This window comes from Dromiciops gliroides, chromosome 1 (genome assembly GCF_019393635.1).
Source record: "Dromiciops gliroides isolate mDroGli1 chromosome 1, mDroGli1.pri, whole genome shotgun sequence".
NCBI lineage: Eukaryota > Metazoa > Chordata > Mammalia > Microbiotheria > Microbiotheriidae > Dromiciops > Dromiciops gliroides.
Window position 1 is genome coordinate 467,319,978 of NC_057861.1, and position 22,342 is coordinate 467,342,319.

A 22,342-nucleotide genomic window follows, 5' to 3' on the forward strand; every position below is an offset into this window, starting at 1 on the left:
GTGAGGGCCAAAATGTGATATAAGGAGCGTTATTTGGGTGACTCGCTTTAATATTAGGGTCCCGGAAATATGAGGGACCTTTAAGGTTTACCCTCCCCTCTGAACTGCCCTTTTTAGATATTTCTCCCAGGCCAATAAGAAAGGAGCCTCTAAGCTTTAGTTCACAAAAGGATCAGATTTTATTACTTGGGAATTAATTAAACAACAAAGGTGAAACTAATATAAATCAAAGATAAGGAAATAGGAAAATAGAAATACAGATAAATATGATTAACTGTAAACTTAGCCTATGCAATCCCCAGACTGTTTTCCAATTAAGCTAGTTCAAAAGAATTTAGGGTTTTCCGTCATTAACTCACCAAACACCTGAATAGCTCGCCAGACCAAGAACCAGCTCATGCCACCAGGACAGCAGTTGCCACACCGAGAGTGCGAACTAGCATTCCAGAAGTGACTCCAGAGCTAGCATTCCAGAAGTGCCCTCTAACCTCCCTCCAGGGAGCATTCAATCTTTTCTCCCCCAAAAGGGGAAGTCCTTCAAAAGCTGCCTATACCACAAATAATTTTTACCACAGAATTATAGTTTGAGGTTGGAAGGAAGCCAAATTGTCACATAAGTGGGCATCCAGCTCCTGTTTAAAAACTTCTAAGACTGTGGAACCCTTCACCTTTCAAGGCAGCCCATTCCACTTATTGATTAGTTTTCATTGTTAGGAATTTGGTTTGTTTTGTTTTTTTTCTGAAATATAGCCTAAATTTGCTTCTTTGTAACTTCTATCCATTTTTCCTAGGTCTACCTTCTAGGGCCAAAGAGAACAAATCTAAGCCCTCATCTACATATTAGTCTTTCAGATACTTGAAGATAACTATCACATGTCCTTTGAGTTTTTTCCTCATCTTGCCCAGTTTCTTTAACAAAACTTCGTATGACATGGGCTCAAAGACTCATCCTAGTTGCCTTCCTCTGGATACTATTTTATCAACAACCTTTAAAGGCTCAGAGATTCAGAACTAAAAAGGACCTTAGAAGCCATGGAAGCCCGTTCATTTTATAGATGAGGAAACTGAGGCAAAGAAGTTAAGTAAGTGACTTGTGCAAGGTAACAGCTGGGTCAAAGACAGTATCTGAACATTTTTGTTGTTCAGTCATGTCTCATTCTGCAAGACCCTATTTGGGGTTTTCTTGGCAGAGATTAGACTAGAGTGATTTGCCATTTCCTTCTCCAAGTCATTTTACAGATGAGGAAACTGAGGCAAACAGGGTTAAGTAACTTGCCCAGGGTCACACAGCTAGTAAGTATCCAAGGTCAGATTTGAACTCAGAAGATGACTCCAGGCCTGGTGCTCTATCTATCATACCATCTAGCTGCCCCAGAATGTGAACATAGGTTCTTCTTGTTTCCAAGTCAGTGCTTCTCACAGATCACCCCTTATGCTATGGTACCTCCCACTGAATATAGTACTCTAGATAAGGGTCTAATAAGGTACTGAATGGTTGGTTTCCGTAATGTGGCTAAAATTCTAGCTAGACTGTCTAAAATTCTAATGAATGGTTGCCAATAAATTAGAAGAGTTTAGACTTTTAAGCATTTATTAAGGAGCATAAGAATTTGGTGAGGAGAGAGAAAGAGGCCTAGATGCCTATATTTATCTATCTCAGGGAGCCAGCATTTCTAGTTGCTCTCCCCACAAGGTCCTGACAAAAGAGAGAGAGCCTCGCCCATTCTTCGTCCCACAAGCCTCCTGTGAAACCCGGAACATTCCATCCACAGGCACGCACAGCTCCAAGCTAATTGGCTGGCAGCTTTGATTGATAGTACCCACGAGCAACCGTCACTTCCAGACGCCAAGGAACTGACCTTCCAAGCCACATGGCTTGTCCTCAGATGTCTTCTCATGGTGGAGCTTTCACAGTAACTCTCCAGCAGGTGGCGTCACTCCAATTGTCACAGCACAATATTGGGGACAGCAGTGGATAAAGCACTCACCCTGGATTCAGGAGGACCTGAGTTCAAATTCGGCTTCAGACACTTGACATTTACTAGCTGTGTGACTGGACAAGTCATTTAACCCTCATTGCCCCGCAAAAAAAAAATAATAATAATAATAATAAAATAAGGGTACACAACAGTGGGATTATCACTTTCCTATTCTTGAATCTGTGCAGCTCAAGATCTCATTAGCTTTTTTGGTTGCCATTCCCCTCTGCTGATTCATACTGAGTTTGTAATCCACTAAAACTCCCTATTTTCAGAATTGCTTTTTGAAAATCATTTTCAAAGCACCGCCTCTGGATTCAGGAGGACCTGAGTTCAAATTTGGCCTCAGGCACATGATACTTACTAGCTGTGTGACTGTGAACAAGTCACGGAACCTTCATTGACCCCCCCCCCCCAAATAATTTTCAGAATTGCTGCCTAACCACACCTTCCTCCATTTTGTACTTCTGAAGTTATTTTGGGGGGGGGTTGTTTTTTTTTCCCCAAATATAAAAATAGCCTTATTAAATTTTGATGTTCTCACATATCCAGATCTCCCTTGGATTCTCATATTTTTATCAGTTGTAATAGCTGTTCTCCTCAGCTCGGTCTCATAAAGCAAAAATTTGATGGATATGCCATCTTTGTCTCCACTTTCGTCATTAATAAAAATGTAAACAGCACAGGATTAAGCACAAATCCTTAGAGTTCTCCCTTGGAGAAATTTTTTCACGTTAACATTGTACCTTTAACTGCTACTCTTTTGAGTTTTGCCTTCCTACCAGCTTTGAATCCATCTGATGTCATTACTGTCTAATCTATATCTTTCTACCTTTTTGATGGAGAGGAATAGCACTATGAAAACCTTTGTTTAAATCTAGGTAAAGTATAGCCATGGCACTCTCCTTATTTACTACTTTAGTAATCTTTTTAAAATGAAAATAAGGTTAGTCTATGATAACCTGTTCTTGATGAAGCCATGCCTTTATAATCCTTGCTTCCTTTTCTAGAAGTTCACCAACCACTTAAAAAATAATTCATTTAAAAATTTTCCTAGGACTAGAAGTCAAACTGACTGTTCTAAAACCATTATAACCAAGACTGTTCTCTTTCCTCTCTCGAAAATCCAGAAATTTGCCCTTCTGTATTCTCATGGTGCCATTCCCTTTTCCCATGATCTTTCAGGTATAACTGATAGTGGCTTAATAGCCAGATCTACTTGTCCTTTCAGTACTGAAGGATGTAATTGATCTGGGATAAATAACTAAAAATTATCAGACAGGTGATCTCTTACTGTCTTCTTACGTGACTTGGTTATCAATTCTGTTAAGTTATTTTTGCTCTGCCATTTTCAGTGTAAAATTCATTTTATCTTGCAAAGAAAACAAAAACAAGAACTGAGCAGATCTACTTTTTCTGTTCTCAGTTATTATTGTTCCATCCACTCCAAGCAAAGGACATATTTTTGATCCTCCTTTTCCCCCAATGTAGTTAAAAATATCCTTTTGTTGTCCTTGCATACCTTGACAGCCTCAGCTTGTGAGCTGTATAATTATTTAATTAAATTGAATTGAACCTTAGAAATAATCCAGTCCATTTTACAGATGAGGAAACTGAGGCCCAGAGAAATCAAGTGATCAAGTAGGTATTGTGTAATTGAATTGAATTGAATTCTTGTCATTACTAAATTAGATTAATCTTCAACTTAATCTTTTTACTGGTTAGGTAAATAATGTCCAGAGAAGTCAAGTGATCTTGAATGTGAATTCTGAATTTCATTAAATATGTATTTTAATTGAAAGGATCTTATTGGCCAACATGACTTATAAATAGTAAACATTTACTTGAAAAGTCATAAGCCACTTTATGTTCCATATCTATATCATTAAGGGGTATTCTTTGTTTTTTTCCTTGAACTTACACATATTCGTATACTCAGTTTCCACTGAATATTTTATTCCTAAGGGCGGGGCGGTGTAGGCCTGGAATCTGTTTTCGTCTATTCAGCAGACTTCGATTTCAGAACATGTTGGAATTTCAGACACCAGAACTTCTGAGAATGCCACTACAGGTGGGAATTTGATTAAAAACTGTAAACAACCAAATTTATTGATACTGAACATACAGATGTGACTCACTTTTAAGAAAACATAATTACAAAAATTCTAAAATCACAGAGCAAATGTTTGAGGAAGTGTTTACTTGCATTAAAAAAGGAAAATTCATCATTTAAAGGTTTTTTTTTAAGTTAATGATATCATTTCTGTATTAAATTTTCAGTAGTTTCAGTTTATAGGAAATACTTTATATACAGCTTTTCACTAGTGCATTTCCTAAGTTCGTTTCTGTATGATTCTCATATATTCTCAGTTGTTTTAGAAAATAAACAGATAAAGTCATTTCAAATAGAAGAGGCTTTATTAGTTTTTAAGGGATAATGCCAGAAGTGCATTGGTTCCCCAGGTTCTAGTACACTGGGTCATTTTTTATGTTGTCAGTTCTTGCCACTTCAACATTGTAGGAAATCTAATCTTGCAAAGACCCCCTCAATCCCTGGTGGGTAAGCTAGCATTTAGTTTTAGGCACCTGTCAAATACTGTAGGATCTGCTTTTTCTATGATTATAGCTACTACATAAGATATAATTTAGAATTTAATTTAAAATGATATATTTTTTAAATTTTATTTTAGAGCTCATTTTCAAAAATTATATACTGCTTTGGCAAGTGGGAGAAATTCCAAAATTTTACGTTAGAGACTGATTTTATTGCTTTTTGTTTTTCAAAATATGTTTGCTGATTTTGATTTACAGGAGCTTTGTTTACATACCAAACTGTTAGCACCTATTAACTGTCCCATTGCTGACTTTCTTATGAAAGCCCCTGAACCTCCACCAGCTTTGATTGTTAGAAATGCTGTTCAGATGCTCAAGGTAAGTGTCTTAATACTATTGATTAATCTAAATTGCTTTTGTACTCTCTTGTATAAAGCTGTACCTTTTATAAAGTACCTTTTTATTTATATCTTTTATTTTTATATCACCTACATTTTCCCTCTGTGCCCTTTCCATATTTTCCTCCCAGAGAAAGCTGTTCTATATAACAAAGAGTATTTTTTTAAAAGAAAAACCATGAAGAAAAAACAACTGGCAAAAATAATCAATATAATGGGGGGAAAATCTGAAAATACATAGTGTTCCACAGCTGTGGACTTCCCACCTCTGCAAAGAATTTAAGAGTAGAGTGTGTCTTCTTGTATCTCTGCTTGTTCTTTACAGTTTTGTAACATTCACTTTCAGTTGTTTCATAGTTGTTGTTTTCCCCATTTACATTATTACAGTCTTTGTGTATATTGCTTTCTTGGATCTGCTTGCTTTACTCTGCATCAGTTTCTGTAAGTCTTTTTATACTTTGTCTTCATCATATTTATTATTTCTTACATCACAGTAATATTGCATTTCATTCCTGTACTACAATTTGTTTAGCCATTTACTAATCAGTAGGCATCTACTTTGTTTTCTGTTCTTTGCCAAGACAAAAGTGTTGCTATAAATATTTTGGTATATACAGAAACATTCTTGTTTTTCAATGACATCCTTGAGGTATATGCCTAGTAGCTTTCCAGAATTGTGGTAATTCTTGTAATTCATGTAATTCTAGTAATTCATAACTCTTTCAACAATAGACCAGTGTGCCTAGTGTATGCTATCCCAACAGTGACTATTTGCCTTTTTTGTTACCATTTCCCCATTTTCTGGGTGTGAGGTAAAATCTCAGAGTTGTTTTGATTTGTTTTTCTCTCATTATTAGTGATTTGGAACATTTTTTCATATAGTTAATAAAAATTATACACTTTTAAGTAAAAGGATGATTAATAATAAAATAAAATATATTAATAAATATTTTTTTGAAGCAAATTGCAACATTTCTGATAAGAAGTTAGAGAAATAATGGTTGCCATGTGGAAAAGGGATAAAACTTTATTTAGCTACAGAGGAGAGACTAGAATCATTGGATAAAAATTATAAGGAAGAAGATTTATCTCAGTATAAATGCTTTCTAATGCTTAGTCCTGTCAAAAAAAATGTAATGGTCTCCTTTATAATGGAACAAGAGTCTCTTCACTCAAGGCATTCACACAAAGACTTGATAAGCACTTGTCAGGGGTCTTGTAGATAAGATCTGTGCATCGATCATGGAGCTGGATTAGATAACCTTAAAGGTCCCTTCCAACTTACATTCTATGCATATGGGAAATAGTGATAATATATTTTATTTTGTTTTCTTTAATATGGATATATAATTTTTTTAGTATGATTAATTAACTTGGTTTAACAATAATATCTAGTTAAACTTGGCTCTGTCGTTTATTTAGACAATAGATGCCATGGATACCTGGGAAGATCTGACTGAGCTTGGATATCATTTGGCTGACTTGCCAGTAGAACCTCACCTTGGTAAAATGGTCTTGTGTGCTGTCGTTTTGAAGTGTCTGGACCCTATCCTTACCATTGCCTGTACTCTAGCATATAGAGATCCTTTTGTGCTACCCACACAAGCTTCTCAAAAGCGTGCAGCCATGCTGTGTAGGAAACGTTTTACTGCAGGCACGTTTAGCGACCATATGGCACTTCTGAGAGCTTTTCAGGTACTGTCATTATCATTTAATATATGGAAAGGGTATAGTTTTACAGATTTCAGGTGTACATAGTATGGGGAAGAAAAAACTTAAAATCTTAAGAGTGTTTGTCACATTTACCATATGTTATGCTTATTATTTTGCTAAAGTCCTATTTTGTACATGCTAGTTGCTTAGAAGTTATGGCAATGCAACAAAAGCTCTTATAACACACTGCAAGGACTTAGAATATTAGCTCAGAGAACTAGCATGCCTAAATTGTGAAAATTCCTCACTAGAAGGTTGACCATCAGACGATGGATTTTTTGATTGTAGAAACTCATGAAGTCACCTACTAAGGTGTAAAATGCTTTTGATATGTATATTTGTGATGGGGAAATAAATGTATTCATGAAATCACAGCTCTTTTAAAGTATTTAAGTATATGTTATTTTAACCTTTTTTAATAATTGTAATATCAAAATATAGAACCTTGAGCAATAGTTGGCACATTTAGGAGTATTAGTTTCATTTTTTGCTTTAATCCCATTTTCCTTAGAGAGGTTAGTGTGATATAGTGGCTATAGGGCTGTTCTTGAATTCAGGAAGAACTGAGTTTGAATTCCTCTTCTGCCATTTATTAGCCCTGTGATCATAGACATGCCTCTTGACTTCTTTCAACCCCAGACAGTTTCCCAAGGCCAAGCCAACAATTTAATTTAACAAACATTTATTTAGTATATGATATGTACCAAGGAACTGTCCTAGGTACCAGGTAATAAAACAGTCCCTTTTCTCAAGGAGTTTACATTTTCCTGGGAGTGTACAAGATAGAAAGCAAATATGTACAAGTGTATTTGAAGATTGAGAGAGTGGTAACAATTGGGGATGGTAAAAAAGTTTAACTAAAAGATTATTGAAAACTTTAGAAGATAGTAGTTTTAGTTTTATTCCTTGGAGTTTGGCAGATTTCAGGTGTGCATAGTATGGGGGAGAAAAAACTTTAAATCTCCGAAGTGTTCAGTTACTGTGGTATTTAGTAATCCAATGGCCCCTTGTGATCTATTATAATAATCATAATAATATGTTCTTTCTGTATCATTTTTTAAAAGTTTTTTGATATGATTGCACATACATCTAATACCCAATAAATAGAACTACATGCAGAATTCTTTTGGCTCACATGGTGTCCATGGGGCTAGGAAATTTTTGTATAGTTGAAAATTCAATGCATGCCTGTTATATACAAAGCATTATTAGCAGTATAACAAGGGGCCATTGGATTACTAAATACCATAGTCTGTTTCTAGGAAGATAAGCATTAGAAGGAATATTGAAATAATGTTTTGTTTAGGATTTTTTACCTTAATTTCTATCTGTCCTCTTAAAATGGAGAGCTTGGGGGCAGCTACATGGCGTAGTGGATAGAGCAACGGCCCTGGATTCAGGAGTACCTGAGTTCAAATCCGGCCTCAGACACTTAACACTTACTAGCTGTGTGACCCTGAGCAAGTCGCTTAACCCCAGTTGCCTCACTAAAAAAACAAAACAAAACAAAAACAAAAACAAAAACAAAAATGGAGAACTTGGTTAGTAAAGAGGGGAACAGAATGGGGGCAAGAGAATTCTGTAATTTTTTTTTTACTTACTATTTTTCCTCCTATTCTGCTTCTTACTGGTTTTTCTAGAGCAGCTTCCATTGCTGCATAGGCAATTTACAAAAGTCCTTACTTTCCAGCTCTAGTCAAGGAAGATTAGAGGTATGGCTTTGGCCTGAGAATAGGGTGGCTTCTATAAATTTTTGAAATATATATGATTTTGAAGTTTCATTAGAGATTGGATACCCCAATCCTAGGAGGAGGGCAAAAGAATGAATTAGGTATCAGTCACAGTGTACAAGTTTTTGGGTTTGGGGTTTTTTTGGAGTAGCAATAACAATGTAAAAGTAAATTAGAAGATCACAGAATAAAAACATTTGAAAGTTAAAAGGAACCTTACTGATCAAACCATACATGAAGAGACTCCCCTCTTGAAGACTTCAAAGGAGGCCAAAACTAGCTTATGATAATTTTTAAAGTTTCATAAACTTGCCAAAGAAGAAAAGCAAAATTAGAGTGAGATGAATTAGGTCTTAGTTTACAGTAATGCTGCTGCCTTATATATCGTAGATGTTTATTAAGTACTGTTTAATTTTCTCCCTAGGCATGGCAGAAAGCACGAAGTGATGGCTGGGAACGAGCTTTTTGTGAAAAGAATTTTCTTTCACAAGCTACAATGGAAATCATCATAGGCATGAGAACTCAGTTGCTTGGTCAGCTTAGAGCATCAGGTAAAGTTCTAAAGTAGTTATATTGAGTATAGTATAATCACTGGCTCCTACTTATATTTTTAGCAGTGACAGCTTACTTTTGTTATGAAGGACACGCATCAGGTTGCACATATTAGGTTTAATAAATAATAATAATAATAATAAATAATTAGGTTTGTGGAATTTTACTTGTCTTTCAATTTTTTATTGGTATTGAAACAGTTGAAATTAAGATAAACCTGCAAAATAATAATGTACTTTGTTTAATTATATGCCATGTCTTTTTCTCATGATTATTTTTTAAAGCTTTTTATGCATTCTCACTTTTGCTTTGGCAAGTCCAGTGCCTGACTTTACACACATAGATGATTCAAGTATAAATCCCACATGAATAGTGAGTCTTTTCCTATATATTAAAATGTAATTTGGGGCAGCTTGGTGGCACAATGGATAAAGCACCAGTCCTGGATTCAGGAGGACTTGAGTTCAAATCTGGCTTCAGACACTTGACACTTAATAGCTGTGTGACCTTGGGCAAGTCACTTAACCCTCAGTGCCCTGCAAAAAAAAAAAGGTAATTGATTTCCTTTTTTATGATATTAGTGTTTGCTATGTCCAGTGCCTACCAGTTCTTTTCTTGATGAAAGCATTTACATGTAAAGACTTGAGGTTTCTGTATAGTTTGAAAGCTTTTGACCTCTCTCATTCCTTCTTGAAACGTGCTTTGCCATATGGATAGAACACTGGCCCTGAAGTTGGAAGGACTTGAGTTCAAATCTCATCTCAGACACTACCTGTGTGACCCTGGGCAAGTCACTTAACCCCAATTGCTTTAAATATCTGGGGCCATCTCCAGTTGTCCTGATCGATATCTTGCCACTGGACCCAGTTGGCTCCAGAGGAGAAAGTGACGTTCACTTAAATCCAATTCAGTGCAAGTCATGACATCACCCGAAGTCATTGTCTTTTTCAGGAACAAAGGATAAACAGCAACTTTGCCACTGTCATTGCAGAAGCAGGCAGTAATATGGGACCGATGACTTTTACATTTTTCTGTTTCATTGGTTGCTGTGGCCAAAGAACTAATTCACTAAATGGCCAGCTTTCTAGTAATAAGCTTCTCTGTATTTAGTTAGATTGGTTTTTGAATAACAGAGTCAGTCTTTTTCTGGGGCAATATTTGAAGCTTTTCCAGTATGGTAGAACCTGCTAGAAGTTATGTTCCTATGGTAGAGCCTTTGAGAACCCAGCATCACCACACAATAAGATATTGTGGAGATTAAAATAAAATTGATAAAGATTTTTAAGGGTGCATAATTGTTTTATAGCAACATATGTCTTTTTTTTCTTCCAGAGATCATTTAAGTTTCCATTTCCCTCTAGTATAATTACTTTGAATCAATTATTGAGGATTGCAGTTCCATGAGGAGAAATACATCCAGGCTGTAGATTATGGATTAGACAGAAGAAAGACATCATGCTATTGTTCCAGTGAAGGAATAGAGCTTAATGATGTGTTGAACGCATAGAAAGGAAAAAAAAGTTTTTGACATTTCACTTTGTATTGTACCCAATATATAATTTACTTTGATCTGGGGAAATGTTCAGTTGTCCATTTGTGGCACCCTCTGGTAGCACCTGGTGATTGATAGGTCAAGGACTAACATTTCAAATAAAAGAAACAGAAGAAATTTTAGGACATCATTTAATCCCAACTACTTACCCTCATCTTAGACGATCTCAAAACATGTTATAGAGATCATAGGATGATGACAAGAAAATATCTCGTTAAACCCATTTTACTCATTTAACTCATTTTACAGATTAAGAAACAATCCCAGAGAGTTTATGACTTCATTTATTAAGATTGCAGAATTACTTTTGAAATGCTTTTTCCTATTTAAAGGTTTTCCAGAAAAGGATATTCCATAAATCCTTACGTGTATATATGTGTGTGTGTGTGTGTGTGTGCGCACACATATGTAGACACACAAATATCTATATTTAATTTAATAGGTTATACCTTTTATTGTGACAAAGATTTTGTTTGGTTTGGTAATCAGTTACAACTTATAATGGGTTTTCTCCATTCTAGGTTTTGTTAGAGCACGAGGTGGTGGTGACATTCGAGATGTTAACACAAATTCTGAGAATTGGGCTGTGGTTAAAGCTGCATTGGTGGCAGGCATGTATCCTAATTTAGTTCATGTGGACAGAGAGAATGTAGTATTGACAGGACCAAAGGAGAAAAAAGTACGGTTTCATCCAACTTCTGTTCTCAGTCAACCTCAATATAAAAAGGTAAATTATATTCTTGATTTCACTTTTGGAATACAGGATGAATAGAATAAAATTTAGCTCAAAAATATGAAAATGCCAAGAATTAGTTTATTTGCCTTCTTTTGACATTGAAACATTTAAATATATGAAATTAAACACTAAGAAAATGCACATTTGGTGGAGACCTGGGAATGAGAAAACTAGGGTGATTTGTTTTAACATTTAAAAAAACTTACTTTGTTTAAACCTCATGAAATATTACATGCTTCATAATTGGGATAATAGGATATATGTTAATATCTATATTATATATATGTGTGTGTATGTGTTTCATGAGAAAACATTCACATTTTAAAATATTTTAAGTAAACTGAGTAATAGTTAAAATATTATAATTTTATAATTATATATTTTAATTTTTATAATTATATGTAATTTTATTTTTTTACAATTCTAATAGATTCCTCCAGCCAACGGCCAAGCAGCAGCTCTTCAGGCACTCCCCACGGACTGGCTTATATATGACGAAATGACCAGAGCACATAGAATAGCCAATATCCGATGTTGTTCAGCTGTAACACCTGTCACTGTTTCAGTATTTTGTGGACCAGCTAGGTTGGCAAGTAATGCTCTTCAGGAACCTTCATCTTTCAGAGGTATGCTAAGTTGAATAAAACTCAGTAGTTGTAATTAAAAGTTCTTATTAAAACAAGAATATTAGGAAGTTAAAAATCAAACACAGGAGCTATCATGTGTAAAGTGTAATGTAAAGGTTTACTCCCTTTACAAAGCCCTATTTTGATGTTTTCTCATGACATGAACATATTCCCATACTGTATTAGAAAGGCTTTGAGGGGCAGCTAGATGGCGCAGTAGATAGAGCACCGGCCCTGGAGTCAGGAGTACCTGAGTTCAAATCCGGCCTCAGACACTTAATACTTAACTAGCTGCGTGACCCTAGGCAAGTCACTTAACCCCAATTGCCTCACTAAAAAGAAAAAAAAAAGAAAGGCTTTGAGTTTGACCCCAGCAGTAGAATGAGTCACCTTTCTGAGGGTCTTACTAGCATCATTAGCAGATAGCTTGATGATAAATTCATTGGACAGGTCAACCAACTAAATAAAGAAAAATACAAAATGGCCCTTAGTTCTTCAGTTTCTGTAGTGCCATTGGTAGAGTTCTGGAAAAGTGATCAGAGGATGTTAATTAACTTAACTCTAAATATGAAATCTTTGTCCAGTGACAAAGGATACTAGTAGAAGACCAGAATCATATCAATGACAGCATTTTCATTATAAATAAAGCCATAAAAAAGAAGGAAATTGCCACATGAAAATGTAAATAAAGGAGTTAGTAGAGTGACTTTTATTAGGGGTCAAAAGGCAACAAGAAAAAAAAAGGCAACAACAAACATCATTTCATGGGATAATATCATTTCATTCTATTGTGCTTATAAGTGTTCAGAAAAAGACCACCATGAAAACAATTTAAACTTATATACTAATGTATGTTTCTGAGGGCAAAGTCATAGAACAATTCCATGAAGAATTTGCTAGCTCTTTAAATCAAATATATTTTGACTTCAGTACAAAGGTGGGCATAAGGACAGTGTGACAGTGGTGAAAAATATATTGGAAGGTATGGATCTGGACTAAGTATGAAGAGAGGTCAAAACTTGTGGTTTATAGAGTTAACTTGTGACTCCACATCATAAATATTTTCTTTTTAAAAAAATGCAGAGAGTCCTGGACGTGGTGAGCACTTAAAAACATCACCCCCCCAAAAAAAAAAGGAAAAGAAGAGAAAAAAATGGTTATGTTAACAGATAGGAAATTTGGACAGACTCATTGCTTAACAAATTTGTTAAAGCAAAGATCAAAATGAATACAAAACCAAAAGAAAAGAAAATTGTGAAGATTATGGTATGCATTAAGATAACTTTAACCTAATCTTTTAAAATAAGTTTTCAGTGTTATGTAAGAATATTTTTGCTAACTGGGTCTAATCTAACTGGAGGGCCTAATCTGTGGATGTCTGACTGGCTGGCTATCTGACTGCTATTAATTTCCTAAGCCAATCTATTAGGGCCTTTAAAAAATTTCTCCACACTGCTCCCAAATTGATAAGCAAAGGATTAAGAAGCCTCTTAATTAAATAATCAAAGCAGGGTTTATTTATAAAAATAAATTTAAGAGATAAGAAATGCAAAGTTATATGAGACCTGACTGCTTTTAATATAATAAGGGCCCTTGCTGCCTCTTGCCTGAGGGTATGCTGCTTGGACTGGTTTGCCTCTAGTTTTCTCCAACTTTCACTCTTTTTCTCCTTCACTCCACCTCCCCTGCACTTTCACAGCTCCACTCCTTTCTTCTAACTCCAAGTCCCCTTCACTTTGTTGACCCTGCTACGTCTTCTCTACTTGCTTTGTCAGTCCGCCCCCCTCAGTGTCTCTTCTCTCACCGACCTGCTTCTCCTTGCTTTCTCTTAGTCCTCCAGCATCCTCTTTCTGTCTAACTCTCCAGTATATATCTTCCTTCTCTCCCCTCAAACTTCAGGCTCCCTGAGCCCCTGCACATGCCAAGCTAATCCCCCAGCCGCACTAGGGCTGTGGCTGGCAGGGAGGAGGGGATCGAGTGTCCCATGCGTACCACACCCAGGGCTCGTGGGGCCCGTGCCCCATGCTGCACGCCCGGGACCTCTGCACAGGCTATGCCAGAGGCTGGCCTGAACGAGCCAGGGATCTCTGGGGTAGTTCCCTTCAGGACAGAGGGAGCTGGGGCTTTCCCCAGCTGTCTGCCCAGCCAGCATTCTCTAAGGCCCACAGGCTTATCCGCTGGGCTGAAGCAGAGGGGGAGGGGCACCAGCCCCTCTTACATAGAAAAAACCCCTGAGGGCCTAAGGCTTTTTAATCTCAGCCCAAAGGCAGGGTCCCCAAATCACAATAAATACCCACAGTTAAAAATGGGATATGGGTGGACAGAAGCCCATTGATGCCGAGTATAGTAGTTTCCTTTAGAAGTTTGACTGATAGCCAGGGAGATCAAAGAGAGACCAAAGAGCCTAAGAGACACCAAAAGAGAAAAAGGAGCCCAAAAGTGCCTAAAAATTGCAAGAGTAAGATAATAATTTGACTTACTTGCCATATAAAAAGAGATGGTATTCAGGAGCAATAGCACGAGTTAGAAATGTAAAATCTTAATGGAGATCAATGGTGAAAGCTACTATTGCTTTGTAAAATAGAGAGAAGTTAAAAAGTTAAACCAGTTTCAAGAAAGCTTGGCAAAGATTGAACTCAGTAGAGTCATACTGAGGGCATTTAGGAATAAAAATGGAAGAACAATATAACAGAAAAAAGATGAAGAAGATTTCTAAAATATAATTGTTTTCACCATAAAGAACAATGGAGCCACCATGCTTATACTAATATCACAATCCTATATGCATTTAAAGAACCAATTTGAAAGTTTGTTTTTCAGTTGTTCAGTCAGGTCTGACCTTTCATGACCTTGTGGACCATCCTTTCCAAGTAGTTTTCTTTTTTATTGATTGGTTGATTGATTGATTGATTGTGGGACAATGAGGGTTAAGTGACTTGCCCAAGGTCACACAGCTAGTAAGTGCCAAGTGTCTGAGGCTGGATTTGAACTTAGGTCCTCCTGAATCCAGGGCCAGTGCTTTATTCACTGTGCCACCTAGCTGCCCCCTGAGAAGTTTTCTTAGTAAAGATACTGGAATGGTTTGCCATTTCCTTTTCCAGTGAATTAGGGCAAACAGATTAAGTGACTTGCCCAGGGTCACACAGCTATTATGTGTCTGAGGTTGGATTTGAACTCAGATCTTCCTGACTCCAGAATCAGTGCTCTATCCGCTGAGCCACCTAGTTACCTAATAGGCAAACACAGGTAAAGTGACTTGCCCAAGGTCACACAGCAAATAAGTATATGGGGCTAGATTTTAAGTCAAGCCTTCCTGACTCTAGACCCAGCACTACATCCACTGTGCCAATTTAGGAAATATCAATGAGATTAGATCATATGTTCATAGACAGTAACCATGCTGGAGGTAATACAATTATGAGGGTGATGAGTGAGTAAGATTCACAGGTTATTTGAAGAGAAGATACCAAAGACATGACGAAATCTAGAACCTTATTATATATGACAAAAAAGAAAAAGAAAGCTCAAAAACAACTGTTGACTTATATGCCTAGTTTCCGATCTATATAACAATTTTATGAGAATAATATACACTCATTTCAAGGAAATCCTTGATGGATGATATAAGTAGAGAGTGAACCTTCTTTCTTAAGCTGTGTTCTACCATAGATATATCTTTACTGTCATATAATTGACTGAAAAACATATACATAAAATCTCATTGTGCATGGTTGGTGGACTATTTAAAAAATGATCATTTGAGTAAGTAGCACATAAACCATAGCCTTGAAAACTTATCTTTCTACAAGGTTTTCCTCATACATACATCAGATTTATTCACTATACCTTGAAAGACATAACAACTGAGAATAACAGCTAATATTTTTATATAACTTCTTTAAGGTTTATAAAGCATTTTGTATATATTATATTTTGTTCTGGGTTAGAATGAAACAGTATAGGAATTCTGTGAACAACTTAATAAGATCCTCCAAATTAAATCCATCTATACTGATACTTGGTGACTTCAGTGGAAAGGTAGGAAAAGTTGAAGATGGGGAGAAATATATGGGAAATATGATTCAGGATAAAGGAATCAAAATAACCAAAGACTTGGAGATTTTACAGATTTACATCTCTATATCACAGATTCTTTCATTAAAAAAAGAATTTGGGGGCAGCTAGGTGGCGCAGTGGATAAAGCACCAGCCCTGGATTCAGGAGTACCTGAGTTCAAATCTGGCCTCAGACACTTGACACTTACTAGCTGTGTGACCATGGGCAAGTCACTTAACCCCAATTGCCCAGAAAAAAAAAAAAAAAGAATTTGTAGGCACTGGGCAAAGCAAGTATGAAGTAATTTCACAAATAATAAAATTGACAATGTTTCAGTAGCCCAAAAAAATAAATGTTACTGACACAGGATTTATTCTATAGTCAGCTATGATAAGTCAGACTATTGACTTATCATAGCTAAGATCAAAATTTATAATAACAAGAACAAAGAAGTAATAAGAAAAATATATGGTGAACACTTAAGGTGATTTAACTCTGAATTATTTAAACAAGCTATTTATAGTCAGAATGGGAAGTGGACAACAGAAATGACATCAATACCTATTATAATAATTTCATCTAGAAATTAAACCAACATATATGAATTCCTGCAACTAGAAGACCACAAAAGGCTCCAGAAAGCACTCTACCAAGTAATTGATTTGCTAGCCAAAAAAAGAATTGGCCAACAAAGGCAATACTGAGTTAGGATATAAATTAATCTGCAAAATTTTATAAAGAAAGATGATGAATGATTATGAGCACTATTATTTCATAGAACAGACAGAAGCAATGGAGAATAAAACCACTTTAAGTAAACCATGGCAAGTCATCTTGGTTGCATTTAAAAATGAAACTGGAAAAAAAAGGTTATAAATAGAAGAAAAATGGAAAAAAATTTCAAAAACTTTTTAATACAGGCCAGAAAGGATAATGAAACCACCATACTTGAACTCACAAGTTCCTGAGGTACTTACAGATGAAGAGGACAAAGTTGGGACAAGCAGCCAGATTAAATCAAGTATACATAGAAGATAACTATTTTTGAGGTATTACAATTGAAAGGGTATTGAGGAACCAGTATTTCAGGGTGGAGAAGATACCAGAGGTGTGGGAGAAAAAAAACCTCAGACTTTTTTTACATTAAAAAATATGCACAGGGGCAGCTAGATGGCGCAGTGGATAGAGCACCGGCCCTGGAGTCAGGAGGACCTGAGTTCAAATTCGGCCTCAGACACTTAACACTTACTAGCTGTGTGACCCTGGGCAAGTCACTTAACCCCAATTGCCTCACTAAAAAAAAAAAAATGCACATGCCTGTTTTTCTGTTTATACAAAATATTTATGAGGGTCATCTAAACAGGAATTGAGGGAATCCTCAATAAATGTACAAATAAAGAACAAGAAAGCTTTCACAAGTGATATCTCACAGTGGACTGAAAAACAGAGAGAATGACATCCTGTTGTGTTCACTATTTGTTGGTTATGAAAAGCTTTTCAACTTACTATTATGGGGAAAATGCCATATGTACATGATGAATAAAAGGTAAAAAATGACTACCAAAAAAATCAGAAGTGAATGCTGCAAAATTATAAAAAAGCAGGCATGACTCCAAAAAAACGATATAAGAAGAGATAAATCCCCATCTCTTTGCAGAGATGGACGGTTCATGATTAAAGTACATTATATATATATATTTTTAAACTTCAATGAATCAGTTTTAATTATTTTTTAAAAATGTGTTATGTAGGATGACTCTGTGAGAGGAAGGATTAGGGATAATGGAAATTTTGAAGATATTTTAAATAAGGCAAAAAAAGCTTCAGTAAAATCTTTTTTGGGGGGCAGCTAGGTGGTGCAGTGGATTAGAGCACCGGCCCTCGATTCAGGAGGACCTGAGTTCAAATCCGGCCTCAGACACATGACACTTATTAGCTGTGTGACCCTGGGCAAGTCACTTAACCCCAATTGCCTCACCAAAACAAAAAACAAAAACAACCCCCCCACCCCCCAAATAATCATTTTTTAAAAATGATGCCTTCCAAGCTGTTCTACATAAAGGTATATCTTATCTCCTGTCTCCTGAATGTCAAGATCATTCAGGATTTCTTGGAAGATATAGAAGCAGAAATGGCCTTCTGATAATTAAAGTTTAGGTGTGGTATAATGTAGGGATATAGATAACTTGTCATTAGCATTCACTGTGATGATGGAGATCTAATACAGAAATCCAAGTTGAAGTAGATTCCACAGAGATGATAAGGACCTCCATCCACTCTTACTAGCAGATGAAATTGTGTTGACTGTGTCAAGCCTGAAGACATTGTAGAGCCTCCTGAAGGATATTCGTAACCACTCAAAAGAGTTTGGTCCTACCATTCAAATAGGAAAAACCTATTTGAGGAATGTCTCTTGCCCAGATTATGCTTGTTCATCAGTGTGTGCTAGGAAATTGCAACTCTCTTTTAAGTGACTCCAAATTTCTGCCAGATACAAAGGCCCATCTCTTTAAATTTTGGGCATTTGGGTCATGGAATACTATAGTCTCTGAAGATTAAAAATGAGTATCACCCAAAGGGTAATGAAAAGAATATGGTATATCTGAAAAGGTTGTGATACATGATGACAACAATGAAAAAGAAGAACAATGAAGAGCAAGAGTAATGTATGTCCTCAAAGATAGGATAACTCAAAAATGAAAATGGGCTGGTTATCTGGAAAACATGAATAATAACTGCTGGATGGCTTAGGTGCTTTACTGGTATTTTAGTGGTAAGGGAAGAGGAAGGTCATGTCAGACTATTTGCTATGACAAATTTGCAAGAAGACAATGACAAGAGTCACATAGAATAAGTGTATGGGTAATTTGTGATCTTCATTATTAGAAGGAAAATATATATGTATGTAGGTACATAGGTACATATGTATATATGTGTGTATATATGTATGTATATATATAAAAGCACAGTGTATTTGAGTAATGAATACAGATTATAAAGTTTTATCATGATTTCTGTATTTCTAAAATATTTTAAGATTTATATGTGCATTCTTGACTATAATAATAATAACTGTATTTATATAGTATTTTAAGGTTTTCAAAATGCTTTACATACAAGTATCTACTTTGATTACTACTACCTCCCCTCTCATTCCTCTTTCCTGGCTTTTGAGACAGGGAAAGCTGGAAGAGATCTGTCCACGTAAATATTTAAGTAAGTCAGAAAGATTTATGTAAGCATGGGAACATTCCTTAGGAACATCTTTAAGATTTTTTTCTACCCTGAAATGTTATATGCTAAAAGTTGCATATTTTTTCTTCCTTAATATTTTGTTTGAATAGTGGATGGTGTTCCTAATGACAGCAGTGACAGTGAAATGGAAGATAGAACCACTGCTAATTTGGCTGCATTGAAACTAGATGAGTGGCTAAATTTCAAAATGGATCCAGAGGTAGTTCTTTTTTAGTAGACTTTATACACATATCTGGTAACTTTGTGTTTGTGATTTTTCTAATCAATTCTCTCTCCTATATATTAAAGGAACCATATTTTGTTGTTATTCTCACTGTAGACTCCATCCTCAGATGAACTTTTTGCTCAGTCCAAGGATAGATAGAAAAATCAAGCTCATGTTCATAAAGATAACAGTGTTAGAGAAAAAAGTTAGATAACGTTTCAGTGAATCTGAGAGAATTTCTGAGAGTTAGTTCATCACAGAACACAGAACTATAGTGGTTAGAAAAAAGAGAGAGAGTATGGTGCATAAGCATGGGATTTATAATCTGAAGACCTAGATTGTCATTACTACATGTTTCCTGTTACCTCTTTAGGCCTCAGTTTCATAATATTTGTAAAATTAAGAATTTAAAGTAGATGACTTCTGAGGTCCCTTTGATCTTTAAATTCTATTAGCCTATGAGGGAAGGATGGATGGATAGAAAGAGAGAGAAGGGAGAGAGAAAGGGAGGAAAAAGGAGAGAGAACAGTTTTACTCTAAAATTATGGGTAAAATTTTGAGGAAAAGATAAATCATAAGTTTTGTTCATTGAAAACTGCAAAATACCCTAAATAATGGAATAAGCAAATATTTTGTATATCCTCTGCTTCAGTATGAGTTCTAATTTAATAAAGAAATTAATTACAGGCTGCCAGCTTATTGCTACAACTCAGACAGAAATGGCATAGCTTGTTTTTGCGGCGTATGAGAGCTCCTTCTAAGCCTTGGTCTCAAGTTGATGAAGCAACTATAAGAGCAATTATAGCTGTTTTGAGCACAGAAGAACAGTCTGCAGGACTGCAGCAACCATCAGGGATTGGCCAGCGACCAAGACCAATGTCTTCAGAGGAACTTCCTTTGGCATCTTCATGGAGGTCAAATAATAGCAGGAAAAGTTCAGCAGATACTGAATTCTCTGATGATTCTTCTAATGCAGAAAGGTAAATGTTTTGGCTTTTTATGAAGATTGGCATTAACTTAAGGAAATTGTATGAAGAAAATTTCTGTATGTAGAAAAATTCATTTAAAATTTATCCCTTTTCATCCTTTGCTTCAAGACCTTCTTTCCTGTTTTCCCTTACTTCCATCCTCTACCCCTCAATTTTCCTGTTCTTTCCTCAGAATTCAAGGACAAATTAAAATATAAGTTTAAACAAAGCACATATTGAGCAATGATAGCAATATCAGTATAAAATATTCTATCGAAGTCCTACATGCACCCTATTGTCTCTGTCTCTGTGTCCATCTCTCTCTCTCTCTCTCTCTCTCTCTCTCTCTCTCTCTCTCTCTCTCTCTCTCTCTCTCCCTCTCCCTTGTGGGGCTGGGGAGGTGGGGTGTCTAATAACTACAGGGTTTGAACAAGACAAGCATCATGTGGGAGATGGCACTTGAGCTAAGTCCTGATGGAAGTAGGTAATTCTATAAGGTAAAGTTGAAGACAGAGTATGTTCCAGCCAAAGGAGACAGCCTGTGCAGGCATGAGGTAATGAAGGCTTACCCTTAAGGATCTTACATTTTACTTCAGTGTTCAACATATACACGAGTAAATATAATACTAGCAAAATTGAGGGAGGAAAGAGCATTAACTTCTAGGGAGATAAGTAAGGCTTCATAGAGGAGTTAGCATCTAAACTGAGTCTAGAAAAGACCAGGCTTCTAAGAAGTGGGAATGAGGATAGAGTAATCCCAGTCATAGGGAACATCTTTTGAATATTCACAGAGCTGTTTTTATATATATATATATATATATATATATATATACACACACACATGTATATATGTATGTATATATGTATGTATGTATGTATGTCTGGTCCTGGGAATAACTAGTAGCCAGGGAGGCTAGAACATAGAGATCATAAAGAGGAATAATTGAACTAAGACTAGAAAAATGGTAGCTAGATTGTAAAGGGATGAAAATGGCAACATAAAGAGTTTGTATTTTATCCTTTAGGAAGTGGAGGATTTTTGAGCAGGTAGGAGCTTTCTCACTGGTTATCCCCCATATCATTGAAATCATAGGTCCAGACTGGGGAAAAAAAATATTAGAGTAAATTCTCTTCCTTTGGGCAACCCTGTGAAATGATTCACTGAATTTGGAGAATCTTACAATGTCATTCAAGATAACAGGGCTCAAATCTCCAAGCCTACTTCAAGAACGCTTGAAACTGCCCAGACTAGCAAGGCCATGCATACCTGAAAGACTATTAAGTATTTGAAAAACGTCACATGGAATGATGTTCCTTTCAGTTGCTAACATAGTAAATTTGGCAAATAGGTCCAGGTTTAGTAGTTCTACACTTATTCAAAAATGTAGTACCTAAGGTTAGGGTGTAGGATTTCTGGGTTTTGAACATAGCCAGATCAACAAAGCTTCCAAAATGTACAGGCCTACTTATAGGTCTCATGGCCAACTAAATGTCTGTGCCCCCATTCACATTGAGATAGATGGTTCTTGTTGGACACAAACAAACAAAAACCCAATTGTTTTTAAGCCAGAAGAGGAGTTTGCTCAAAATAAGTTGAACATAAGTAAGAAATGAAAAATGTAAGGCATATAAATAAATTAATCAACAAGCAATTATTAAGTACCTACTATCTAATATTAATATGCAAATAAGATGAAATTCAAAATTTATAATCAACATGGTAGTGTGATTTCTTTCAGTAGCTTGGGAGTAGAAGCAGAGAATTCAGATGTTGAGGGAAATACAAGATCAAGAATATTTTTGAATTTGAAATGTCATAAGACATAGGGGCAAGTTTGTAAGCTGAATCGGTCAACTAAAGAATTGGCTGTGAAAAGAGAAAAGTGAGGGCGGAGCAGGGATGATGGCATGCCAGAATAGAGAAGGATGGAAGAACACTGGTGGTAGCTATGAAAAGGAAGAATATAGAAGTGAAACAGTAAGAGACAAAAAAACAAGACATTATAATTATGGAGGGTA

General features: G+C 35.9%; 1 protein-coding gene across 1 annotated transcript in view; it reads left to right on the top strand.

The window, feature by feature from the left end:
* The window catches only part of YTHDC2 (YTH domain containing 2), an 83,890-nt gene that overhangs the window by 52,002 nt on the left and 9,546 nt on the right, over positions 1–22,342 (top strand). Inside the window, exons 18-25 of the mRNA XM_043964990.1 lie at positions 3,945–4,050; positions 4,791–4,910; positions 6,353–6,625; positions 8,798–8,924; positions 10,999–11,204; positions 11,644–11,839; positions 19,240–19,349; positions 20,043–20,335. Coding sequence (XP_043820925.1) covers positions 3,945–4,050; positions 4,791–4,910; positions 6,353–6,625; positions 8,798–8,924; positions 10,999–11,204; positions 11,644–11,839; positions 19,240–19,349; positions 20,043–20,335 — 1,431 coding nt within the window. The remainder of the gene's footprint in view (positions 1–3,944; positions 4,051–4,790; positions 4,911–6,352; positions 6,626–8,797; positions 8,925–10,998; positions 11,205–11,643; positions 11,840–19,239; positions 19,350–20,042; positions 20,336–22,342) is intronic.